Below are 22617 nucleotides of genomic sequence, written 5' to 3'. Positions count from 1 at the left end.
AGGTTAGTAGAGGCTGTTGTGTTGAGGGTGGTGGAGGCTGTTTTGTTCAGGATGGTAGAGGCTCTTGTGTTGAGGGTGGTGGCAGAGGCTCTTGTGTTGAGGCTGGTAGAGGCTGTTGTGTTGAGGGTGGTAGAGGCTGTTTTGTTGAGGGTGGTGGTAGAGGCTCTTGTACTGAGGGTGCTAGAGGCTGTTGTGCTGAGGGTGGTAGAGGCTCTTGTGCTGAGGGTGGTAGAGGCTGTTGTGTTGAGGGTGGTAGAGGCTCTTGTGTTGAGGGTGGAAGAGGCTCTTGTGTTGAGGGGTAGAGGCTCTTGTGTTGAGGGTGGTAGAGTCTCTTGTGTTGAGGGTGGTGGAGGCTGTTGTGTCAAGGGTGGTAGAAGCTCTTGTGTTGAGGGTGGTAGTAGAGGCTCTTGTGTTGAGGGTGGTAGAGGCTGTTGTGTTGAGGGTGGTAGAGGCTCTTTTGTTGAGGGTGGTGGTAGAGGCTCTTGTGCTGAGGGTGGTAGAGGCTGCTGTGTTGAGGGTGGTAGAGGTTGTTGTCCTGAGTTTGGTAGAGGATCTTGTGTTGAGGGTGGTTGAGGCTCTTGTGTTGAGGGTGGAATAGGCTCTTATGTTGAGGGTGGAATAGGCTCTTATGTTGAGGGTGGTAGAGGCTCTTGTGTGGAGGGTGGAAGATGCACTTGTGTTGAGGGTGGTAGAGGCAGTTGTGTTGAGGGTGGTAGAGGCTGTTGTGTAGAGGGTGGTAGAAGCTGTTGTGTTGAGGGTGGTAGAAGCTGTTGTGTTGAGGGTGGAAGAGGCTCTTGTGTTGAGGGTGGAAGAGGCTCTTGTGTTGAGGGTGGTAGAGGCTCTTGTGTTGAGGGTGGAACAGGCTCTTGTGTTGAGGGTGGTAGAGGCTCTTGTGTTGAGGGTGGTAGGGGCTGTTGTGTTGAGGGTGGTAGAGGCTGTTGTGTTGAGGGTAGTGGAGGCTGTTGTCTTGAGGGTGGTAGAGGCTCTTGTATTGAGGGTGGTGGTGATGCTCTTGTGTTGAGTGGTAGAGGCTTTTGTGTTGAGGGTGATAGAGGCTCTTTTGTTGAGGGTGGTGGCAGAGGCTCTTGTGCTGAGGGTGGTAGAGGATGTTGTGTTGAGGGTGGTACAGGCTGTTGTGCTGAGGATGGTAGAGGCTCTTGTGTTGAGGGTGGTAGAGGCTCTTGTGTTGAGGGTGGAAGAGGCTCTTTTGTTGAGGGTGGAAGAGGCTCTTTTGTTGAGGGTGGTAAAGGCTCTTGTGTTGAGGGTGGTAGAGGCTGTTGTGTTGAGGGTGGTGGAGGCTGTTGTGTTGAGGGTGGTAGAGGCTCTTGTGTTGAGGGTGGTGGTAGAGGCTCTTGTGTTGAGGGTGGTAGAGGCTGTTGTGTTGAGGGTGGTAGAGGCTCTTTTGTTGAGGGTGGTGGTAGAGGCTCTTGTGCTGAGGGTGGTAGAGGCTGTTGTATTGAGGATGGTAGAGGCTCTTTTGTTGAGGGTGGTAGAGGCTCTTGTGTTGAGGGTGAAAGAGGCTCTTGTGTTGAGGGTGGTAGAGGCTCTTGTGTTGAGGGTGGTAGAGGCTGTTGTGCTTAGGGTGGTAGAGGCTCTTGTGTTGAGGGCGGTAGAGGCTCTCGTGTTGAGGGTGAAAGAGGCTCTTGTGTTGAGGGTGGTAGAGGCTAATGTGTTGAGGGTGGTAGAGGCTAATGTGTTGAGGGTGGTAGAGGCTGTTGTGTTGAGGGTGGTAGAGGCTCTTCTGTTGAGGGTGGTAGAGGCTGTTGTGTTGAGGGTGGTAGAGACTCTTGTTTTGAGGGTGGTAGAGGCTTTTGTGTTGAGGGTGGTAGAGGCTCTTGTGTTGAGGGTGGTAGATGCTGTTGCGTTGAGGGTGGTAGAGGCTCTTGTGTTGAGGGTGGTGGTAGAGGCTCTTGTGTGGAGGGTGGTAGAGGCTGGTGTGTTGAGGGCGGTGGAGGCTGTTGTGTTGAGGGTGGTGGAGGCTGTTGTGTTGAGGGTGGTAGAGGCTCTTGTGCTGAGGGTGGTGGTAGAGGCTCTTGTGTTGAGGGTGGTTGAGGCTCTTTTGTTGAGGGTGGTGGTAGGGGCTCTTGTGCTGAGGGTGATAGAGGCTGTTGTGTTGAGGGTGGTAGAGGCTGTTGTGCTGAGGGTGGTAGAGGCTCTTGTGTTGAGGGTGGTAGAGGCTCTTGTGTTGAGGGTGGTAGAGACTCTTGTGTTGAGGTTAGTAGATGCTGTTGTGTTGAAGGTGGTGGAGGCTGTTTTGTTCAGGGTGGTAGAGGCTCTTGTTTTGAGGGTGGTGGTAGAGGCTCTTGTGTTGAGGGTGGTAGAGGCTGTTGTGTTGAGGGTGGTAGAGGCTCTTTTGTTGAGGGTGGTGGTAGAGGCTCTTATGCTTAGGGTTGTAGAGGCTGTTGTGCTGAGGGTGGTAGAGGCTCTTGTGTTGAAATTGGTGGTAGAGGCTCTTGTGTTGAGGGTGGAAGAGGCTCTTGTGTTGAGGGTGGTAGAGGCAGTTGTGTTGAGGGTGGTAGAGGCTCTTGTGTTGAGGGTGGTGGAGGCTGTTGTGTTGAGGGTGGTGGAGGCTGTTGTGTCGAGGGTGGTGGAGGCTGTTGTGTTGAGGGTGGTAGAGGCTCTTGTGCTGAGGGTGGTGGTAGATGCTCTGTGTTGAGGGTGGTAGAGACTGTTGTATTGAGGGTGGTAGAGGCTCTTTTGTTGAGGGTGGTGGTAGAGGCTCTTGTGCTGAGGGTGATCGAGGCTGTTGTGTTGAGGGTGGTAGAGGCTGTTGTGCTGAGGGTGGTAGAGGCTCTTGTGTTGAGGGTGGTAGAGGCTCTTGTGTTGAGGTTAGTAGAGGCTCTTGTGTTGAGGGTGGAAGAGGCTCTTGTGTTGAGGGTGGTAGAGGTTCTTGTGTTGAGGGTGGTGGTGGAGGCTCGTGTGTGGAGGGTGGAAGAGGCTCTTGTGTTGAGGGTGGAAGAGGCTCTTGTGTTGAGGGTGGTAGAGGCAGTTGTGTTGAGGGTGGGGGAGGCTGTTGTGTTGAGGTTGGTAGAGGCTGTTGTGTTGAGGGTGGTAGAGGCTCTTGTGCTGAGGGTGGTGGTAGATGCTCTTGTGTTGAGGGTGGGAGAGACGGTTGTATTGAGGGTGGTAGAGGCTCTTTTGTTGAGGGTGGTGGTAGAGGCTCTTGTGCTGAGGGTGATAGAGGCTGTTGTGTTGAGGGTGGTAGAGGCTGTTGTGCTGAGGGTGGTAGAGGCTCTTGTGTTGAGGGTGGTAGAGGCTCTTGTGTTGAGGGTGGTAGAGGCTCTTGTGTTGAGGTTAGTAGAGGCTGTTGTGTTGAGGGTGGTGGAGGCTGTTTTGTTCAGGGTGGTAGAGGCTCTTGTGTTGAGGGTGGTGGCAGAGGCTCTTGTGTTGAGGCTGATAGAGGCTGTTGTGTTGAGGGTGGTAGAGGCTCTTTTGTTGAGGGTGGTGGTAGAGGCTCTTATGCTGAGGGTGGAATAGGCTCTTATGTTGAGGGTGGCAGAGGCTCTTGTGTTGAGGGTGGTGGTAGAGGCTCTTGTGTGGAGGGTGGAAGATGCTCTTGTGTTGAGGGTTGTAGAGGCAGCTGTGTTGAGGGTGGTAGAGGCTGTTGTGTTGAGGGTGGTAGGGGCTGTTGTGTTGAGGGTGGTAGAGGCTGTTGTGTTGAGGGTAGTGGAGGCTGTTGTCTTGAGGGTGGTAGAGGCTCTTGTATTGAGGGTGGTGGTGATGCTCTTGTGTTGAGAGTGGTAGAGGCTTTTGTGTTGAGGGTGATAGAGGCTCTTTTGTTGAGGGTGGTGGCAGAGGCTCTTGTGCTGAGGGTGGTAGAGGATGTTGTGTTGAGGGTGGTACAGGCTGTTGTGCTGAGGATGGTAGAGGCTCTTGTGTTGAGGGTGGTAGAGGCTCTTGTGTTGAGGGTGGAAGAGGCTCTTTTGTTGAGGGTGGAAGAGGCTCTTTTGTTGAGGGTGGTAAAGGCTCTTGTGTTGAGGGTGGTAGAGGCTGTTGTGTTGAGGGTGGTGGAGGCTGTTGTGTTGAGGGTGGTAGAGGCTCTTGTGTTGAGGGTGGTGGTAGAGGCTCTTGTGTTGAGGGTGGTAGAGGCTGTTGTGTTGAGGGTGGTAGAGGCTCTTATGTTGAGGGTGGTGGTAGAGGCTCTTGTGCGGAGGGTGGTAGAGGCTGTTGTATTGAGGATGGTAGAGGCTCTTTTGTTGAGGGTGGTAGAGGCTCTTGTGTTGAGGGTGAAAGAGGCTCTTGTGTTGAGGGTGGTAGAGGCTGTTGTGTTGAGGGTGGTAGAGGCTGTTGTGCTTAGGGTGGTAGAGGCTCTTGTGTTGAGGGCGGTAGAGGCTCTCGTGTTGAGGGTGAAAGAGGCTCTTGTGTTGAGGGTGGTAGAGGCTAATGTGTTGAGGGTGGTAGAGGCTAATGTGTTGAGGGTGGTAGAGGCTGTTGTGTTGAGGGTGGTAGAGGCTCTTCTGTTGAGGGTGGTAGAGGCTGTTGTGTTGAGGGTGGTAGAGACTCTTGTTTTGAGGGTGGTAGAGGCTTTTGTGTTGAGGGTGGTAGAGGCTCTTGTGTTGAGGGTGGTAGATGCTGTTGCGTTGAGGGTGGTAGAGGCTCTTGTGTTGAGGGTGGTGGTAGAGGCTCTTGTGTGGAGGGTGGTTGAGGCTGGTGTGTTGAGGGCGGTGGAGGCTGTTGTGTTGAGGGTGGTGGAGGCTGTTGTGTTGAGGGTGGTAGAGGCTCTTGTGCTGAGGGTGGTGGTAGAGGCTCTTGTGCTGAGGGTGGTGGTAGATGCTCTTGTGTTGAGGGTGGTTGAGGCTCTTTTGTTGAGGGTGGTGGTAGGGGCTCTTGTGCTGAGGGTGATAGAGGCTGTTGTGTTGAGGGTGGTAGAGGCTGTTGTGCTGAGGGTGGTAGAGGCTCTTGTGTTGAGGGTGGTAGAGGCTCTTGTGTTGAGGGTGGTAGAGACTCTTGTGTTGAGGTTAGTAGATGCTGTTGTGTTGAAGGTGGTGGAGGCTGTTTTGTTCAGGGTGGTAGAGGCTCTTGTTTTGAGGGTGGTGGTAGAGGCTCTTGTGTTGAGGGTGGTAGAGGCTGTTGTGTTGAGGGTGGTAGAGGCTCTTTTGTTGAGGGTGGTGGTAGAGGCTCTTATGCTTAGGGTTGTAGAGGCTGTTGTGCTGAGGGTGGTAGAGGCTCTTGTGTTGAAATTGGTGGTAGAGGCTCTTGTGTTGAGGGTGGAAGAGGCTCTTGTGTTGAGGGTGGTAGAGGCAGTTGTGTTGAGGGTGGTAGAGGCTCTTGTGTTGAGGGTGGTGGAGGCTGTTGTGTTGAGGGTGGTGGAGGCTGTTGTGTCGAGGGTGGTGGAGGCTGTTGTGTTGAGGGTGGTAGAGGCTCTTGTGCTGAGGGTGGTGGTAGATGCTCTTGTGTTGCGGGTGGTAGAGACTGTTGTATTGAGGGTGGTAGAGGCTCTTTTGTTGAGGGTGGTGGTAGAGGCTCTTGTGCTGAGGGTGATCGAGGCTGTTGTGTTGAGGGTGGTAGAGGCTGTTGTGCTGAGGGTGGTAGAGGCTCTTGTGTTGAGGGTGGTAGAGGCTCTTGTGTTGAGGTTAGTAGAGGCTCTTGTGTTGAGGGTGGAAGAGGCTCTTGTGTTGAGGGTGGTAGAGGTTCTTGTGTTGAGGGTGGTGGTGGAGGCTCGTGTGTGGAGGGTGGAAGAGGCTCTTGTGTTGAGGGTGGAAGAGGCTCTTGTGTTGAGGGTGGTAGAGGCAGTTGTGTTGAGGGTGGGGGAGGCTGTTGTGTTGAGGTTGGTAGAGGCTGTTGTGTTGAGGGTGGTAGAGGCTCTTGTGCTGAGGGTGGTGGTAGATGCTCTTGTGTTGAGGGTGGGAGAGACGGTTGTATTGAGGGTGGTAGAGGCTCTTTTGTTGAGGGTGGTGGTAGAGGCTCTTGTGCTGAGGGTGATAGAGGCTGTTGTGTTGAGGGTGGTAGAGGCTGTTGTGCTGAGGGTGGTAGAGGCTCTTGTGTTGAGGGTGGTAGAGGCTCTTGTGTTGAGGGTGGTAGAGGCTCTTGTGTTGAGGTTAGTAGAGGCTGTTGTGTTGAGGGTGGTGGAGGCTGTTTTGTTCAGGGTGGTAGAGGCTCTTGTGTTGAGGGTGGTGGCAGAGGCTCTTGTGTTGAGGCTGATAGAGGCTGTTGTGTTGAGGGTGGTAGAGGCTCTTTTGTTGAGGGTGGTGGTAGAGGCTCTTATGCTGAGGGTGGAATAGGCTCTTATGTTGAGGGTGGTAGAGGCTCTTGTGTTGAGGGTGGTGGTAGAGGCTCTTGTGTGGAGGGTGGAAGATGCTCTTGTGTTGAGGGTTGTAGAGGCAGCTGTGTTGAGGGTGGTAGAGGCTGTTGTGTAGAGGGTGGTAAAGGCTGTTGTGTTGAGGGTGGAAGAGGCTCTTGTGTTGAGGGTGGAAGAGGCTCTTGTGTTGAGGGTGGTAGAGGCTCTTGTGTTGAGGGTGGAACAGGTTCTTGTGTTGAGGGTGGTAGATGCTCTTGTGTTGAGGGTGGTAGAGGCTGTTGTGTTGAGGGTGGTAGAGGCTGTTGTGTTGAGGGTAGTGGAGGCTGTTGTCTTGAGGGTGGTAGAGGCTCTTGTGTTGAGGGTGGTGGTAGATGCTCTTGTGTTGAGAGTGGTAGAGGTTTTTGTGTTGAGGGTGATAGAGGCTCTTTTATTGAGGGTGGTGGAAGAGGCTCTTGTGTTGAGGGTGGTAAAGGCTCATTGTGTTGAGGGTGGTAGAGGCTGTTGTGTTGAGGGTGGTGGAGGCTGTTGTGTTGAGGGTGGTAGAGGCTCTTTTGTTGAGGGTGGTGGTAGAGGCTCTTTTGTTGAGGGTGGTGGTAGAGGCTCTTCTGCTGAGGGTGGTAGCGACTGCACTGTTGAGGGTGGTAGAGGCTGTTGTGCTGAGTGTGGTAGAGGCTCTTGTGTTGAGGGTGGTTGAGGCTCTTGTGTTGAGGGTGGAAGAGGCTCTTGTGTTGAGGGTGGTAGAGGCTCTTGTGTTGAGGGTGGTGGTAGAGGCTCTTGTGTGGAGGGTGGAAGAGGCTCTTGTGTTGAGGGTGGTAGAGGCAGTTGTGTCGAGGGTGGTAGAGCCTGTTGTGTTGAGGGTGGTAGAGTCTGTTGTGTTGAGGGTGGTAGAGAGGCTCTTGTGTTTAGGGTAGAAGAGGCTCTTGTATTGAGGGTGGTAGAGGCTGTCGTGTTGAGGGTGTTAGAGGCTGTTGTGTTGAGGGTGGTGGAGGCTGTTGTGTTGATGGTGGTAGAGGCTCTTGTGTTGAGGGTGGTGGTAGAGGCTCTTGTGTTGAGGTTGGTAGAGGCTGTTGTGTTGAGGGTGGTAGAGGCTCTTTTGTTGAGGGTGGTGGTAGAAGCTCTTGTGCTGAGGGTGGTAGAGGCTGTTGTGTTGAGGGTGGTAGAGGCTCTTGTGCTGAGGGTGGTGGTAGATGCTCTTGTGTTGAGGGTGATAGAGACTGTTGTATTGAGTGTGGTTGAGGCTGTTGTGCAGAGGGTGGTAGAGGCTCTTGTGTTGAGGGTGGTAGAGGCTCTTGTGTTGAGGTTGGTAGAGGCTCTTGTGTTGAGGTTAGTAGAGGCTGTTGTGTTGAAGGTGGTGGAGGCTGTTTTGTTCAGGGTGGTAGAGGCTCTTGTGTTGAGGGTGGTGGTAGAGGCTCTTGTGTTGAGGGTGGTAGAGGCTGTTGTTTTGAGGGTGGTAGACGCTCTTTTGTTGAGGGTGGTGGTAGAGGCTCTTGTGCTGAGGGTGGTAGAGGCTGCTGTGCTGAGGGTGGTAGAGGCTCTTGTGTTGATGGTGGTAGAGGCTCTTGTGTTGAGGGTGAAAGAGGCTCTTGTCTTGAGGGTGGTAGAGGTTCTTGTGTTGAGGGTGGTGGTAGAGGCTCGTGGGTGGAGGGTGGAAGAGGCTCTTGTGTTGAGGGTGGTAGAGGCAATTGTGTTGAGGGTGGTAGAGGCTGTTGTGTTGAGGGTGGTGGAGGCTGTTGTGTTGAGGGTGGTAGAGGCTGTTGTGTTGAGGGTGGTAGAGGCTCTTGTGTTGAGGGTGGTAGAGGCAGTTGTGTCGAGGGTGGTAGAGCCTGTTGTGTTGAGGGTGGTAGAGTCTGTTGTGTTGAGGGTGGTAGAGAGGCTCTTGTGTTTAGGGTAGAAGAGGCTCTTGTATTAAGGGTGGTAGAGGCTGTCGTGTTGAGGGTGTTAGAGGCTGTTGTGTTGAGGGTGGTGGAGGCTGTTGTGTTGATGGTGGTAGAGGCTCTTGTGTTGAGGGTGGTGGTAGAGGCTCTTGTGTTGAGGGTGGAGGAGGCTCTTGTGTTGAGGGTGGAAGAGGCTCTTGTGTTGAGGGTGGTAGAGGCTCTTGTGTTGAGGGTGGTAGAGGCTCTTGTGTTGAGGGTGGTAGAGGCTGTTGTGTTGAGGGTGGTAGAGGCTCTTTTGTTGAGGGTGGTGGTAGAAGCTCTTGTGCTGAGGGTGGTAGAGGCTGTTGTGTTGAGGGTGGTAGAGGCTCTTGTGCTGAGGGTGGTGGTAGATGCTCTTGTGTTGAGGGTGATAGAGACTGTTGTATTGAGTGTGGTTGAGGCTCTTTTGTTGAGGGTGGTGGTAGGGGCTCTTGTGCTGAGGGTGATAGAGGCTGTTGTGTTGAGGGTGGTAGAGGCTGTTGTGCAGAGGGTGGTAGAGGCTCTTGTGTTGAGGGTGGTAGAGGCTCTTGTGTTGAGGTTGGTAGAGGCTCTTGTGTTGAGGTTAGTAGAGGCTGTTGTGTTGAAGGTGGTGGAGGCTGTTTTGTTCAGGGTGGTAGAGGCTCTTGTGTTGAGGGTGGTGGTAGAGGCTCTTGTGTTGAGGGTGGTAGAGGCTGTTGTGTTGAGGGTGGTAGAGGCTCTTTTGTTGAGGGTGGTGGTAGAGGCTCTTGTGCTGAGGGTGGTAGAGGCTGCTGTGCTGAGGGTGGTAGAGGCTCTTGTGCTGAGGGTGGTAGAGGCTCTTGTGTTGAGGGTGGTAGAGGCTCTTGTGTTGAGGTTAGTAGAGGCTCTTGTGTTGAGGGTGGAAGAGGCTCTTGTGTTGAGGGTGGTAGAGGTTCTTGTGTTGAGGGTGGTGGTGGAGGCTCGTGTGTGGAGGGTGGAAGAGGCTCTTGTGTTGAGGGTGGAAGAGGCTCTTGTGTTGAGGGTGGTAGAGGCAGTTGTGTTGAGGGTGGGGGAGGCTGTTGTGTTGAGGTTGGTAGAGGCTGTTGTGTTGAGGGTGGTAGAGGCTCTTGTGCTGAGGGTGGTGGTAGATGCTCTTGTGTTGAGGGTGGGAGAGACGGTTGTATTGAGGGTGGTAGAGGCTCTTTTGTTGAGGGTGGTGGTAGAGGCTCTTGTGCTGAGGGTGATAGAGGCTGTTGTGTTGAGGGTGGTAGAGGCTGTTGTGCTGAGGGTGGTAGAGGCTCTTGTGTTGAGGGTGGTAGAGGCTCTTGTGTTGAGGGTGGTAGAGGCTCTTGTGTTGAGGTTAGTAGAGGCTGTTGTGTTGAGGGTGGTGGAGGCTGTTTTGTTCAGGGTGGTAGAGGCTCTTGTGTTGAGGGTGGTGGCAGAGGCTCTTGTGTTGAGGCTGATAGAGGCTGTTGTGTTGAGGGTGGTAGAGGCTCTTTTGTTGAGGGTGGTGGTAGAGGCTCTTATGCTGAGGGTGGAATAGGCTCTTATGTTGAGGGTGGTAGAGGCTCTTGTGTTGAGGGTGGTGGTAGAGGCTCTTGTGTGGAGGGTGGAAGATGCTCTTGTGTTGAGGGTTGTAGAGGCAGCTGTGTTGAGGGTGGTAGAGGCTGTTGTGTAGAGGGTGGTAAAGGCTGTTGTGTTGAGGGTGGAAGAGGCTCTTGTGTTGAGGGTGGAAGAGGCTCTTGTGTTGAGGGTGGTAGAGGCTCTTGTGTTGAGGGTGGAACAGGTTCTTGTGTTGAGGGTGGTAGATGCTCTTGTGTTGAGGGTGGTAGAGGCTGTTGTGTTGAGGGTGGTAGAGGCTGTTGTGTTGAGGGTAGTGGAGGCTGTTGTCTTGAGGGTGGTAGAGGCTCTTGTGTTGAGGGTGGTGGTAGATGCTCTTGTGTTGAGAGTGGTAGAGGTTTTTGTGTTGAGGGTGATAGAGGCTCTTTTATTGAGGGTGGTGGAAGAGGCTCTTGTGTTGAGGGTGGTAAAGGCTCATTGTGTTGAGGGTGGTAGAGGCTGTTGTGTTGAGGGTGGTGGAGGCTGTTGTGTTGAGGGTGGTAGAGGCTCTTTTGTTGAGGGTGGTGGTAGAGGCTCTTTTGTTGAGGGTGGTGGTAGAGGCTCTTCTGCTGAGGGTGGTAGCGACTGCACTGTTGAGGGTGGTAGAGGCTGTTGTGCTGAGTGTGGTAGAGGCTCTTGTGTTGAGGGTGGTTGAGGCTCTTGTGTTGAGGGTGGAAGAGGCTCTTGTGTTGAGGGTGGTAGAGGCTCTTGTGTTGAGGGTGGTGGTAGAGGCTCTTGTGTGGAGGGTGGAAGAGGCTCTTGTGTTGAGGGTGGTAGAGGCAGTTGTGTCGAGGGTGGTAGAGCCTGTTGTGTTGAGGGTGGTAGAGTCTGTTGTGTTGAGGGTGGTAGAGAGGCTCTTGTGTTTAGGGTAGAAGAGGCTCTTGTATTGAGGGTGGTAGAGGCTGTCGTGTTGAGGGTGTTAGAGGCTGTTGTGTTGAGGGTGGTGGAGGCTGTTGTGTTGAGGGTGGTGGAGGCTGTTGTGTTGATGGTGGTAGAGGCTCTTGTGTTGAGGGTGGTGGTAGAGGCTCTTGTGTTGAGGTTGGTAGAGGCTGTTGTGTTGAGGGTGGTAGAGGCTCTTTTGTTGAGGGTGGTGGTAGAAGCTCTTGTGCTGAGGGTGGTAGAGGCTGTTGTGTTGAGGGTGGTAGAGGCTCTTGTGCTGAGGGTGGTGGTAGATGCTCTTGTGTTGAGGGTGATAGAGACTGTTGTATTGAGTGTGGTTGAGGCTGTTGTGCAGAGGGTGGTAGAGGCTCTTGTGTTGAGGGTGGTAGAGGCTCTTGTGTTGAGGTTGGTAGAGGCTCTTGTGTTGAGGTTAGTAGAGGCTGTTGTGTTGAAGGTGGTGGAGGCTGTTTTGTTCAGGGTGGTAGAGGCTCTTGTGTTGAGGGTGGTGGTAGAGGCTCTTGTGTTGAGGGTGGTAGAGGCTGTTGTTTTGAGGGTGGTAGACGCTCTTTTGTTGAGGGTGGTGGTAGAGGCTCTTGTGCTGAGGGTGGTAGAGGCTGCTGTGCTGAGGGTGGTAGAGGCTCTTGTGTTGATGGTGGTAGAGGCTCTTGTGTTGAGGGTGAAAGAGGCTCTTGTCTTGAGGGTGGTAGAGGTTCTTGTGTTGAGGGTGGTGGTAGAGGCTCGTGGGTGGAGGGTGGAAGAGGCTCTTGTGTTGAGGGTGGTAGAGGCAATTGTGTTGAGGGTGGTAGAGGCTGTTGTGTTGAGGGTGGTGGAGGCTGTTGTGTTGAGGGTGGTAGAGGCTGTTGTGTTGAGGGTGGTAGAGGCTCTTGTGTTGAGGGTGGTAGAGGCAGTTGTGTCGAGGGTGGTAGAGCCTGTTGTGTTGAGGGTGGTAGAGTCTGTTGTGTTGAGGGTGGTAGAGAGGCTCTTGTGTTTAGGGTAGAAGAGGCTCTTGTATTAAGGGTGGTAGAGGCTGTCGTGTTGAGGGTGTTAGAGGCTGTTGTGTTGAGGGTGGTGGAGGCTGTTGTGTTGATGGTGGTAGAGGCTCTTGTGTTGAGGGTGGTGGTAGAGGCTCTTGTGTTGAGGGTGGAGGAGGCTCTTGTGTTGAGGGTGGAAGAGGCTCTTGTGTTGAGGGTGGTAGAGGCTCTTGTGTTGAGGGTGGTAGAGGCTCTTGTGTTGAGGGTGGTAGAGGCTGTTGTGTTGAGGGTGGTAGAGGCTCTTTTGTTGAGGGTGGTGGTAGAAGCTCTTGTGCTGAGGGTGGTAGAGGCTGTTGTGTTGAGGGTGGTAGAGGCTCTTGTGCTGAGGGTGGTGGTAGATGCTCTTGTGTTGAGGGTGATAGAGACTGTTGTATTGAGTGTGGTTGAGGCTCTTTTGTTGAGGGTGGTGGTAGGGGCTCTTGTGCTGAGGGTGATAGAGGGGGTTGTGTTGAGGGTGGTAGAGGCTGTTGTGCAGAGGGTGGTAGAGGCTCTTGTGTTGAGGTTGGTAGAGGCTCTTGTGTTGAGGTTAGTAGAGGCTGTTGTGTTGAAGGTGGTGGAGGCTGTTTTGTTCAGGGTGGTAGAGGCTCTTGTGTTGAGGGTGGTGGTAGAGGCTCTTGTGTTGAGGGTGGTAGAGGCTGTTGTGTTGAGGGTGGTAGAGGCTCTTTTGTTGAGGGTGGTGGTAGAGGCTCTTGTGCTGAGGGTGGTAGAGGCTGCTGTGCTGAGGGTGGTAGAGGCTCTTGTGTTGATGGTGGTAGAGGCTCTTGTGTTGAGGGTGGAAGAGGCTCTTGTGTTGAGGGTGGTAGAGGTTCTTGTGTTGAGGGTGGTGGTAGAGGCTCGTGTGTGGAGGGTGGAAGAGGCTCTTGTGTTGAGGGTGGTAGAGGCAATTGTGTTGAGGGTGGTAGAGGCTGTTGTGTTGAGGGTGGTGGAGGCTGTTGTGTTGAGGGTGGTGGAGGCTGTTGTGTTGAGGGTGGTAGAGGCTCTTGTGCTGAGGGTGGTGGTAGATGCTCTTGTGTTGAGGGTGGGAGAGACTGTTGTATTGAGGGTGGTAGAGGCTCTTTTGTTGAGGTTGGTGGTAGAGGCTCTTGTGCTGAGTGTGATAGAGGCTGTTGTGTTGAGGGTGGTAGAGGCTGTTGTGCTGAGGGTGGTAGAGGCTCTTGTGTTGAGGGTGGTAGAGGCTCTAGTGTTGAGGGTGGTAGAGGCTCTTGTGTTGAGGTTAGTAGAGGCTGTTGTGTTGAGGGTGGTGGAGGCTGTTTTGTTCAGGGTGGTAGAGGCTCTTGTGTTGAGGGTGGTGGCAGAGGCTCTTGTGTTGAGGGTGGAAGAGGCTCTTGTGTTGAGGGTGGAAGAGGCTCTTGTGTTGAGGGTGGTAGATGCTCTTGTGTTGAGGGTGGAACAGGCTCTTGTGTTGAGGGTGGTAGAGGCAATTGTCTTGAGGGTGGTAGAGGCTCTTGTGTTGAGGGTGGTGGTAGAGGCTCTTGTGTGGAGGGTGGTAGAGGCTGGTGTGTTGAGGGCGGTGGAGGCTGTTGTGTTGAGGGTGGTGGAGGCTGTTGTGTTGAGGGTGGTAGAGGCTGTTGTGCTGAGGGTGATAGAGGCTGTTGTGTTGAGGGTGGTAGAGGCTGTTGTGCTGAGGGTGGTAGAGGCTCTTGTGTTGAGGGTGGTAGAGGCTCTAGTGTTGAGGGTGGTAGAGGCTCTTGTGTTGAGGTTAGTAGAGGCTGTTGTGTTGAGGGTGGTGGAGGCTGTTTTGTTCAGGGTGGTAGAGGCTCTTGTGTTCAGGGTGGTGGCAGAGGCTCTTGTGTTGAGGCTGGTAGAGGCTGTTGTGTTGAGGGTGGTAGAGGCTGTTTTGTTGAGGGTGGTGGTAGAGGCTCTTGTACTGAGGGTGCTAGAGGCTGTTGTGCTGAGGGTGGTAGAGGCTCTTGTGCTGAGGGTGGTAGAGGCTGTTGTGTTGAGGGTGGTAGAGGCTCTTGTGTTGAGGGTGGAAGAGGCTCTTGTGTTGAGGGGTAGAGGCTCTTGTGTTGAGGGTGGTAGAGTCTCTTGTGTTGAGGGTGGTGGAGGCTGTTGTGTCGAGGGTGGTAGAAGCTCTTGTGTTGAGGGTGGTAGTAGAGGCTCTTGTGTTGAGGGCGGTAGAGGCTGTTGTGTTGAGGGTGGTAGAGGCTCTTTTGTTGAGGGTGGTGGTAGAGGCTCTTGTGCTGAGGGTGGTAGAGGCTGCTGTGTTGAGGGTGGTAGAGGTTGTTGTCCTGAGTTTGGTAGAGGATCTTGTGTTGAGGGTGGTTGAGGCTCTTGTGTTGAGGGTGGAATAGGCTCTTATGTTGAGGGTGGAATAGGCTCTTATGTTGAGGGTGGTAGAGGCTCTTGTGTGGAGGGTGGAAGATGCACTTGTGTTGAGGGTGGTAGAGGCAGTTGTGTTGAGGGTGGTAGAGGCTGTTGTGTAGAGGGTGGTAGAAGCTGTTGTGTTGAGGGTGGTAGAAGCTGTTGTGTTGAGGGTGGAAGAGGCTCTTGTGTTGAGGGTGGAAGAGGCTCTTGTGTTGAGGGTGGTAGAGGCTCTTGTGTTGAGGGTGGAACAGGCTCTTATGTTGAGGGTGGTAGAGGCTCTTGTGTTGAGGGTGGTAGGGGCTGTTGTGTTGAGGGTGGTAGAGGCTGTTGTGTTGAGGGTAGTGGAGGCTGTTGTCTTGAGGGTGGTAGAGGCTCTTGTATTGAGGGTGGTGGTGATGCTCTTGTGTTGAGAGTGGTAGAGGCTTTTGTGTTGAGGGTGATAGAGGCTCTTTTGTTGAGGGTGGTGGCAGAGGCTCTTGTGCTGAGGGTGGTAGAGGATGTTGTGTTGAGGGTGGTACAGGCTGTTGTGCTGAGGATGGTAGAGGCTCTTGTGTTGAGGGTGGTAGAGGCTCTTGTGTTGAGGGTGGAAGAGGCTCTTTTGTTGAGGGTGGAAGAGGCTCTTTTGTTGAGGGTGGTAAAGGCTCTTGTGTTGAGGGTGGTAGAGGCTGTTGTGTTGAGGGTGGTGGAGGCTGTTGTGTTGAGGGTGGTAGAGGCTCTTGTGTTGAGGGTGGTGGTAGAGGCTCTTGTGTTGAGGGTGGTAGAGGCTGTTGTGTTGAGGGTGGTAGAGGCTCTTTTGTTGAGGGTGGTGGTAGAGGCTCTTGTGCTGAGGGTGGTAGAGGCTGTTGTATTGAGGATGGTAGAGGCTCTTTTGTTGAGGGTGGTAGAGGCTCTTGTGTTGAGGGTGAAAGAGGCTCTTGTGTTGAGGGTGGTAGAGGCTGTTGTGTTGAGGGTGGTAGAGGCTGTTGTGCTTAGGGTGGTAGAGGCTCTTGTGTTGAGGGCGGTAGAGGCTCTCGTGTTGAGGGTGAAAGAGGCTCTTGTGTTGAGGGTGGTAGAGGCTAATGTGTTGAGAGTGGTAGAGGCTAATGTGTTGAGGGTGGTAGAGGCTGTTGTGTTGAGGGTGGTAGAGGCTCTTCTGTTGAGGGTGGTAGAGGCTGTTGTGTTGAGGGTGGTAGAGACTCTTGTTTTGAGGGTGGTAGAGGCTTTTGTGTTGAGGGTGGTAGAGGCTCTTGTGTTGAGGGTGGTAGGTGCTGTTGCGTTGAGGGTGGTGGAGGCTCTTGTGTTGAGGGTGGTGGTAGAGGCTCTTGTGTGGAGGGTGGTAGAGGCTGGTGTGTTGAGGGCGGTGGAGGCTGTTGTGTTGAGGGTGGTGGAGGCTGTTGTGTTGAGGGTGGTAGAGGCTCTTGTGCTGAGGGTGGTGGTAGAGGCTCTTGTGCTGAGGGTGGTGGTAGATGCTCTTGTGTTGAGGGTGGTTGAGGCTCTTTTGTTGAGGGTGGTGGTAGGGGCTCTTGTGCTGAGGGTGATAGAGGCTGTTGTGTTGAGGGTGGTAGAGGCTGTTGTGCTGAGGGTGGTAGAGGCTCTTGTGTTGAGGGTGGTAGAGGCTCTTGTGTTGAGGGTGGTAGAGACTCTTGTGTTGAGGTTAGTAGATGGTGTTGTGTTGAAGGTGGTGGAGGCTGTTTTGTTCAGGGTGGTAGAGGCTCTTGTTTTGAGGGTGGTGGTAGAGGCTCTTGTGTTGAGGGTGGTAGAGGCTGTTGTGTTGAGGGTGGTAGAGGCTCTTTTGTTGAGGGTGGTGGTAGAGGCTCTTGTGCTTAGGGTTGTAGAGGCTGTTGTGCTGAGGGTGGTAGAGGCTCTTGTGTTGATGGTGGTAGAGGCTCTTGTGTTGAGGGTGGAAGAGGCTCTTGTGTTGAGGGTGGTAGAGGCAGTTGTGTTGAGGGTGGTAGAGGCTCTTGTGTTGAGGGTGGTGGAGGCTGTTGTGTTGAGGGTGGTGGAGGCTGTTGTGTCGAGGGTGGTGGAGGCTGTTGTGTTGAGGGTGGTAGAGGCTCTTGTGCTGAGGGTGGTGGTAGATGCTCTTGTGTTGAGGGTGGTAGAGACTGTTGTATTGAGGGTGGTAGAGGCTCTTTTGTTGAGGGTGGTGGTAGAGGCTCTTGTGCTGAGGGTGATCGAGGCTGTTGTGTTGAGGGTGGTAGAGGCTGTTGTGCTGAGGGTGGTAGAGGCTCTTGTGTTGAGGGTGGTAGAGGCTCTTGTGTTGAGGTTAGTAGAGGCTCTTGTGTTGAGGGTGGAAGAGGCTCTTGTGTTGAGGGTGGTAGAGGTTCTTGTGTTGAGGGTGGTGGTGGAGGCTCGTGTGTGGAGGGTGGAAGAGGCTCTTGTGTTGAGGGTGGAAGAGGCTCTTGTGTTGAGGGTGGTAGAGGCAGTTGTGTTGAGGGTGGGGGAGGCTGTTGTGTTGAGGTTGGTAGAGGCTGTTGTGTTGAGGGTGGTAGAGGCTCTTGTGCTGAGGGTGGTGGTAGATGCTCTTGTGTTGAGGGTGGGAGAGACGGTTGTATTGAGGGTGGTAGAGGCTCTTTTGTTGAGGGTGGTGGTAGAGGCTCTTGTGCTGAGGGTGATAGAGGCTGTTGTGTTGAGGGTGGTAGAGGCTGTTGTGCTGAGGGTGGTAGAGGCTCTTGTGTTGAGGGTGGTAGAGGCTCTTGTGTTGAGGGTGGTAGAGGCTCTTGTGTTGAGGTTAGTAGAGGCTGTTGTGTTGAGGGTGGTGGAGGCTGTTTTGTTCAGGGTGGTAGAGGCTCTTGTGTTGAGGGTGGTGGCAGAGGCTCTTGTGTTGAGGCTGATAGAGGCTGTTGTGTTGAGGGTGGTAGAGGCTCTTTTGTTGAGGGTGGTGGTAGAGGCTCTTATGCTGAGGGTGGAATAGGCTCTTATGTTGAGGGTGGTAGAGGCTCTTGTGTTGAGGGTGGTGGTAGAGGCTCTTGTGTGGAGGGTGGAAGATGCTCTTGTGTTGAGGGTTGTAGAGGCAGCTGTGTTGAGGGTGGTAGAGGCTGTTGTGTAGAGGGTGGTAAAGGCTGTTGTGTTGAGGGTGGAAGAGGCTCTTGTGTTGAGGGTGGAAGAGGCTCTTGTGTTGAGGGTGGTAGAGGCTCTTGTGTTGAGGGTGGAACAGGTTCTTGTGTTGAGGGTGGTAGATGCTCTTGTGTTGAGGGTGGTAGAGGCTGTTGTGTTGAGGGTGGTAGAGGCTGTTGTGTTGAGGGTAGTGGAGGCTGTTGTCTTGAGGGTGGTAGAGGCTCTTGTGTTGAGGGTGGTGGTAGATGCTCTTGTGTTGAGAGTGGTAGAGGTTTTTGTGTTGAGGGTGATAGAGGCTCTTTTATTGAGGGTGGTGGAAGAGGCTCTTGTGTTGAGGGTGGTAAAGGCTCATTGTGTTGAGGGTGGTAGAGGCTGTTGTGTTGAGGGTGGTGGAGGCTGTTGTGTTGAGGGTGGTAGAGGCTCTTTTGTTGAGGGTGGTGGTAGAGGCTCTTTTGTTGAGGGTGGTGGTAGAGGCTCTTCTGCTGAGGGTGGTAGCGACTGCACTGTTGAGGGTGGTAGAGGCTGTTGTGCTGAGTGTGGTAGAGGCTCTTGTGTTGAGGGTGGTTGAGGCTCTTGTGTTGAGGGTGGAAGAGGCTCTTGTGTTGAGGGTGGTAGAGGCTCTTGTGTTGAGGGTGGTGGTAGAGGCTCTTGTGTGGAGGGTGGAAGAGGCTCTTGTGTTGAGGGTGGTAGAGGCAGTTGTGTCGAGGGTGGTAGAGCCTGTTGTGTTGAGGGTGGTAGAGTCTGTTGTGTTGAGGGTGGTAGAGAGGCTCTTGTGTTTAGGGTAGAAGAGGCTCTTGTATTGAGGGTGGTAGAGGCTGTCGTGTTGAGGGTGTTAGAGGCTGTTGTGTTGAGGGTGGTGGAGGCTGTTGTGTTGATGGTGGTAGAGGCTCTTGTGTTGAGGGTGGTGGTAGAGGCTCTTGTGTTGAGGGTGGAGGAGGCTCTTGTGTTGAGGGTGGAAGAGGCTCTTGTGTTGAGGGTGGTAGAGGCTCTTGTGTTGAGGGTGGTAGAGGCTCTTGTGTTGAGGGTGGTAGAGGCTGTTGTGTTGAGGGTGGTAGAGGCTCTTTTGTTGAGGGTGGTGGTAGAAGCTCTTGTGCTGAGGGTGGTAGAGGCTGTTGTGTTGAGGGTGGTAGAGGCTCTTGTGCTGAGGGTGGTGGTAGATGCTCTTGTGTTGAGGGTGATAGAGACTGTTGTATTGAGTGTGGTTGAGGCTCTTTTGTTGAGGGTGGTGGTAGGGGCTCTTGTGCTGAGGGTGATAGAGGCTGTTGTGTTGAGGGTGGTAGAGGCTGTTGTGCAGAGGGTGGTAGAGGCTCTTGTGTTGAGGGTGGTAGAGGCTCTTGTGTTGAGGTTGGTAGAGGCTCTTGTGTTGAGGTTAGTAGAGGCTGTTGTGTTGAAGGTGGTGGAGGCTGTTTTGTTCAGGGTGGTAGAGGCTCTTGTGTTGAGGGTGGTGGTAGAGGCTCTTGTGTTGAGGGTGGTAGAGGCTGTTGTGTTGAGGGTGGTAGAGGCTCTTTTGTTGAGGGTGGTGGTAGAGGCTCTTGTGCTGAGGGTGGTAGAGGCTGCTGTGCTGAGGGTGGTAGAGGCTCTTGTGTTGATGGTGGTAGAGGCTCTTGTGTTGAGGGTGGAAGAGGCTCTTGTGTTGAGGGTGGTAGAGGTTCTTGTGTTGAGGGTGGTGGTAGAGGCTCGTGTGTGGAGGGTGGAAGAGGCTCTTGTGTTGAGGGTGGTAGAGGCAATTGTGTTGAGGGTGGTAGAGGCTGTTGTGTTGAGGGTGGTGGAGGCTGTTGTGTTGAGGGTGGTGGAGGCTGTTGTGTTGAGGGTGGTAGAGGCTCTTGTGCTGAGGGTGGTGGTAGATGCTCTTGTGTTGAGGGTGGGAGAGACTGTTGTATTGAGGGTGGTAGAGGCTCTTTTGTTGAGGTTGGTGGTAGAGGCTCTTGTGCTGAGTGTGATAGAGGCTGTTGTGTTGAGGGTGGCAGAGGCTGTTGTGCTGAGGGTGGTAGAGGCTCTTGTGTTGAGGGTGGTAGAGGCTCTAGTGTTGAGGGTGGTAGAGGCTCTTGTGTTAAGGTTAGTAGAGGCTGTTGTGTTGAGGGTGGTGGAGGCTGTTTTGTTCAGGGTGGTAGAGGCTCTTGTGTTGAGGGTGGTGGCAGAGGCTCTTGTGTTGAGGGTGGAAGAGGCTCTTGTGTTGAGGGTGGAAGAGGCTCTTGTGTTGAGGGTGGTAGATGCTCTTGTGTTGAGGGTGGAACAGGCTCTTGTGTTGAGGGTGGTAGAGGCAATTGTCTTGAGGGTGGTAGAGGCTGTCGTGTTGAGGGTGTTAGAGGCTGTTGTGTTGAGGGTGGTGGAGGCTGTTGTGTTGATGGTGGTAGAGGCTCTTGTGTTGAGGGTGGTGGTAGAGGCTCTTCTGTTGAGGGTGGTAGAGGCTGTTGTGTTGAGGGTGGTAGAGACTCTTGTTTTGAGGGTGGTAGAGGCTTTTGTGTTGAGGGTGGTAGAGGCTCTTGTGTTGAGGGTGGTAGGTGCTGTTGCGTTGAGGGTGGTGGAGGCTCTTGTGTTGAGGGTGGTGGTAGAGGCTCTTGTGTGGAGGGTGGTAGAGGCTGGTGTGTTGAGGGCGGTGGAGGCTGTTGTGTTGAGGGTGGTGGAGGCTGTTGTGTTGAGGGTGGTAGAGGCTCTTGTGCTGAGGGTGGTGGTAGAGGCTCTTGTGCTGAGGGTGGTGGTAGATGCTCTTGTGTTGAGGGTGGTTGAGGCTCTTTTGTTGAGGGTGGTGGTAGGGGCTCTTGTGCTGAGGGTGATAGAGGCTGTTGTGTTGAGGGTGGTAGAGGCTGTTGTGCTGAGGGTGGTAGAGGCTCTTGTGTTGAGGGTGGTAGAGGCTCTTGTGTTGAGGGTGGTAGAGACTCTTGTGTTGAGGTTAGTAGATGGTGTTGTGTTGAAGGTGGTGGAGGCTGTTTTGTTCAGGGTGGTAGAGGCTCTTGTTTTGAGGGTGGTGGTAGAGGCTCTTGTGTTGAGGGTGGTAGAGGCTGTTGTGTTGAGGGTGGTAGAGGCTCTTTTGTTGAGGGTGGTGGTAGAGGCTCTTGTGCTTAGGGTTGTAGAGGCTGTTGTGCTGAGGGTGGTAGAGGCTCTTGTGTTGATGGTGGTAGAGGCTCTTGTGTTGAGGGTGGAAGAGGCTCTTGTGTTGAGGGTGGTAGAGGCAGTTGTGTTGAGGGTGGTAGAGGCTCTTGTGTTGAGGGTGGTGGAGGCTGTTGTGTTGAGGGTGGTGGAGGCTGTTGTGTCGAGGGTGGTGGAGGCTGTTGTGTTGAGGGTGGTAGAGGCTCTTGTGCTGAGGGTGGTGGTAGATGCTCTTGTGTTGAGGGTGGTAGAGACTGTTGTATTGAGGGTGGTAGAGGCTCTTTTGTTGAGGGTGGTGGTAGAGGCTCTTGTGCTGAGGGTGATCGAGGCTGTTGTGTTGAGGGTGGTAGAGGCTGTTGTGCTGAGGGTGGTAGAGGCTCTTGTGTTGAGGGTGGTAGAGGCTCTTGTGTTGAGGTTAGTAGAGGCTCTTGTGTTGAGGGTGGAAGAGGCTCTTGTGTTGAGGGTGGTAGAGGTTCTTGTGTTGAGGGTGGTGGTGGAGGCTCGTGTGTGGAGGGTGGAAGAGGCTCTTGTGTTGAGGGTGGAAGAGGCTCTTGTGTTGAGGGTGGTAGAGGCAGTTGTGTTGAGGGTGGGGGAGGCTGTTGTGTTGAGGTTGGTAGAGGCTGTTGTGTTGAGGGTGGTAGAGGCTCTTGTGCTGAGGGTGGTGGTAGATGCTCTTGTGTTGAGGGTGGGAGAGACGGTTGTATTGAGGGTGGTAGAGGCTCTTTTGTTGAGGGTGGTGGTAGAGGCTCTTGTGCTGAGGGTGATAGAGGCTGTTGTGTTGAGGGTGGTAGAGGCTGTTGTGCTGAGGGTGGTAGAGGCTCTTGTGTTGAGGGTGGTAGAGGCTCTTGTGTTGAGGGTGGTAGAGGCTCTTGTGTTGAGGTTAGTAGAGGCTGTTGTGTTGAGGGTGGTGGAGGCTGTTTTGTTCAGGGTGGTAGAGGCTCTTGTGTTGAGGGTGGTGGCAGAGGCTCTTGTGTTGAGGCTGATAGAGGCTGTTGTGTTGAGGGTGGTAGAGGCTCTTTTGTTGAGGGTGGTGGTAGAGGCTCTTATGCTGAGGGTGGAATAGGCTCTTATGTTGAGGGTGGTAGAGGCTCTTGTGTTGAGGGTGGTGGTAGAGGCTCTTGTGTGGAGGGTGGAAGATGCTCTTGTGTTGAGGGTTGTAGAGGCAGCTGTGTTGAGGGTGGTAGAGGCTGTTGTGTAGAGGGTGGTAAAGGCTGTTGTGTTGAGGGTGGAAGAGGCTCTTGTGTTGAGGGTGGAAGAGGCTCTTGTGTTGAGGGTGGTAGAGGCTCTTGTGTTGAGGGTGGAACAGGTTCTTGTGTTGAGGGTGGTAGATGCTCTTGTGTTGAGGGTGGTAGAGGCTGTTGTGTTGAGGGTGGTAGAGGCTGTTGTGTTGAGGGTAGTGGAGGCTGTTGTCTTGAGGGTGGTAGAGGCTCTTGTGTTGAGGGTGGTGGTAGATGCTCTTGTGTTGAGAGTGGTAGAGGTTTTTGTGTTGAGGGTGATAGAGGCTCTTTTATTGAGGGTGGTGGAAGAGGCTCTTGTGTTGAGGGTGGTAAAGGCTCATTGTGTTGAGGGTGGTAGAGGCTGTTGTGTTGAGGGTGGTGGAGGCTGTTGTGTTGAGGGTGGTAGAGGCTCTTTTGTTGAGGGTGGTGGTAGAGGCTCTTTTGTTGAGGGTGGTGGTAGAGGCTCTTCTGCTGAGGGTGGTAGCGACTGCACTGTTGAGGGTGGTAGAGGCTGTTGTGCTGAGTGTGGTAGAGGCTCTTGTGTTGAGGGTGGTTGAGGCTCTTGTGTTGAGGGTGGAAGAGGCTCTTGTGTTGAGGGTGGTAGAGGCTCTTGTGTTGAGGGTGGTGGTAGAGGCTCTTGTGTGGAGGGTGGAAGAGGCTCTTGTGTTGAGGGTGGTAGAGGCAGTTGTGTCGAGGGTGGTAGAGCCTGTTGTGTTGAGGGTGGTAGAGTCTGTTGTGTTGAGGGTGGTAGAGAGGCTCTTGTGTTTAGGGTAGAAGAGGCTCTTGTATTGAGGGTGGTAGAGGCTGTCGTGTTGAGGGTGTTAGAGGCTGTTGTGTTGAGGGTGGTGGAGGCTGTTGTGTTGATGGTGGTAGAGGCTCTTGTGTTGAGGGTGGTGGTAGAGGCTCTTGTGTTGAGGTTGGTAGAGGCTGTTGTGTTGAGGGTGGTAGAGGCTCTTGTGCTGAGGGTGGTGGTAGATGCTCTTGTGTTGAGGGTGATAGAGACTGTTGTATTGAGTGTGGTTGAGGCTGTTGTGCAGAGGGTGGTAGAGGCTCTTGTGTTGAGGGTGGTAGAGGCTCTTGTGTTGAGGTTGGTAGAGGCTCTTGTGTTGAGGTTAGTAGAGGCTGTTGTGTTGAAGGTGGTGGAGGCTGTTTTGTTCAGGGTGGTAGAGGCTCTTGTGTTGAGGGTGGTGGTAGAGGCTCTTGTGTTGAGGGTGGTAGAGGCTGTTGTTTTGAGGGTGGTAGACGCTCTTTTGTTGAGGGTGGTGGTAGAGGCTCTTGTGCTGAGGGTGGTAGAGGCTGCTGTGCTGAGGGTGGTAGAGGCTCTTGTTTTGATGGTGGTAGAGGCTCTTGTGTTGAGGGTGAAAGAGGCTCTT

At 53.6% G+C, this 22617-nt stretch overlaps 2 protein-coding genes across 2 annotated transcripts in view; both read right to left on the bottom strand.

Moving 5' to 3' along the window:
* LOC147662872 (NACHT, LRR and PYD domains-containing protein 3-like) overlaps positions 1-22617 on the bottom strand; it is a 621411-nt gene that overhangs the window by 429653 nt on the left and 169141 nt on the right. The window lies entirely within an intron of this gene.
* The window catches only part of LOC147662873 (uncharacterized), a 67836-nt gene continuing 49623 nt past the window's right edge, over positions 4405-22617 (bottom strand). Inside the window, exons 4-9 of the mRNA XM_086950832.1 lie at positions 18434-18501; positions 17990-18043; positions 13737-13790; positions 12227-12301; positions 7318-7377; positions 4405-4470 (exon numbers count right to left, since the gene is read on the bottom strand). Coding sequence (XP_086806958.1) covers positions 4405-4470; positions 7318-7377; positions 12227-12301; positions 13737-13790; positions 17990-18043; positions 18434-18501 — 377 coding nt within the window. The remainder of the gene's footprint in view (positions 4471-7317; positions 7378-12226; positions 12302-13736; positions 13791-17989; positions 18044-18433; positions 18502-22617) is intronic.

Source organism: Lissotriton vulgaris, unplaced genomic scaffold (assembly GCF_964263255.1).
Source record: "Lissotriton vulgaris unplaced genomic scaffold, aLisVul1.2 SCAFFOLD_875, whole genome shotgun sequence".
Taxonomy (NCBI): domain Eukaryota; kingdom Metazoa; phylum Chordata; class Amphibia; order Caudata; family Salamandridae; genus Lissotriton; species Lissotriton vulgaris.
Note: the sequence above shows the minus strand (reverse complement) of the source record. Positions and strands in the feature narration are given on the sequence as shown.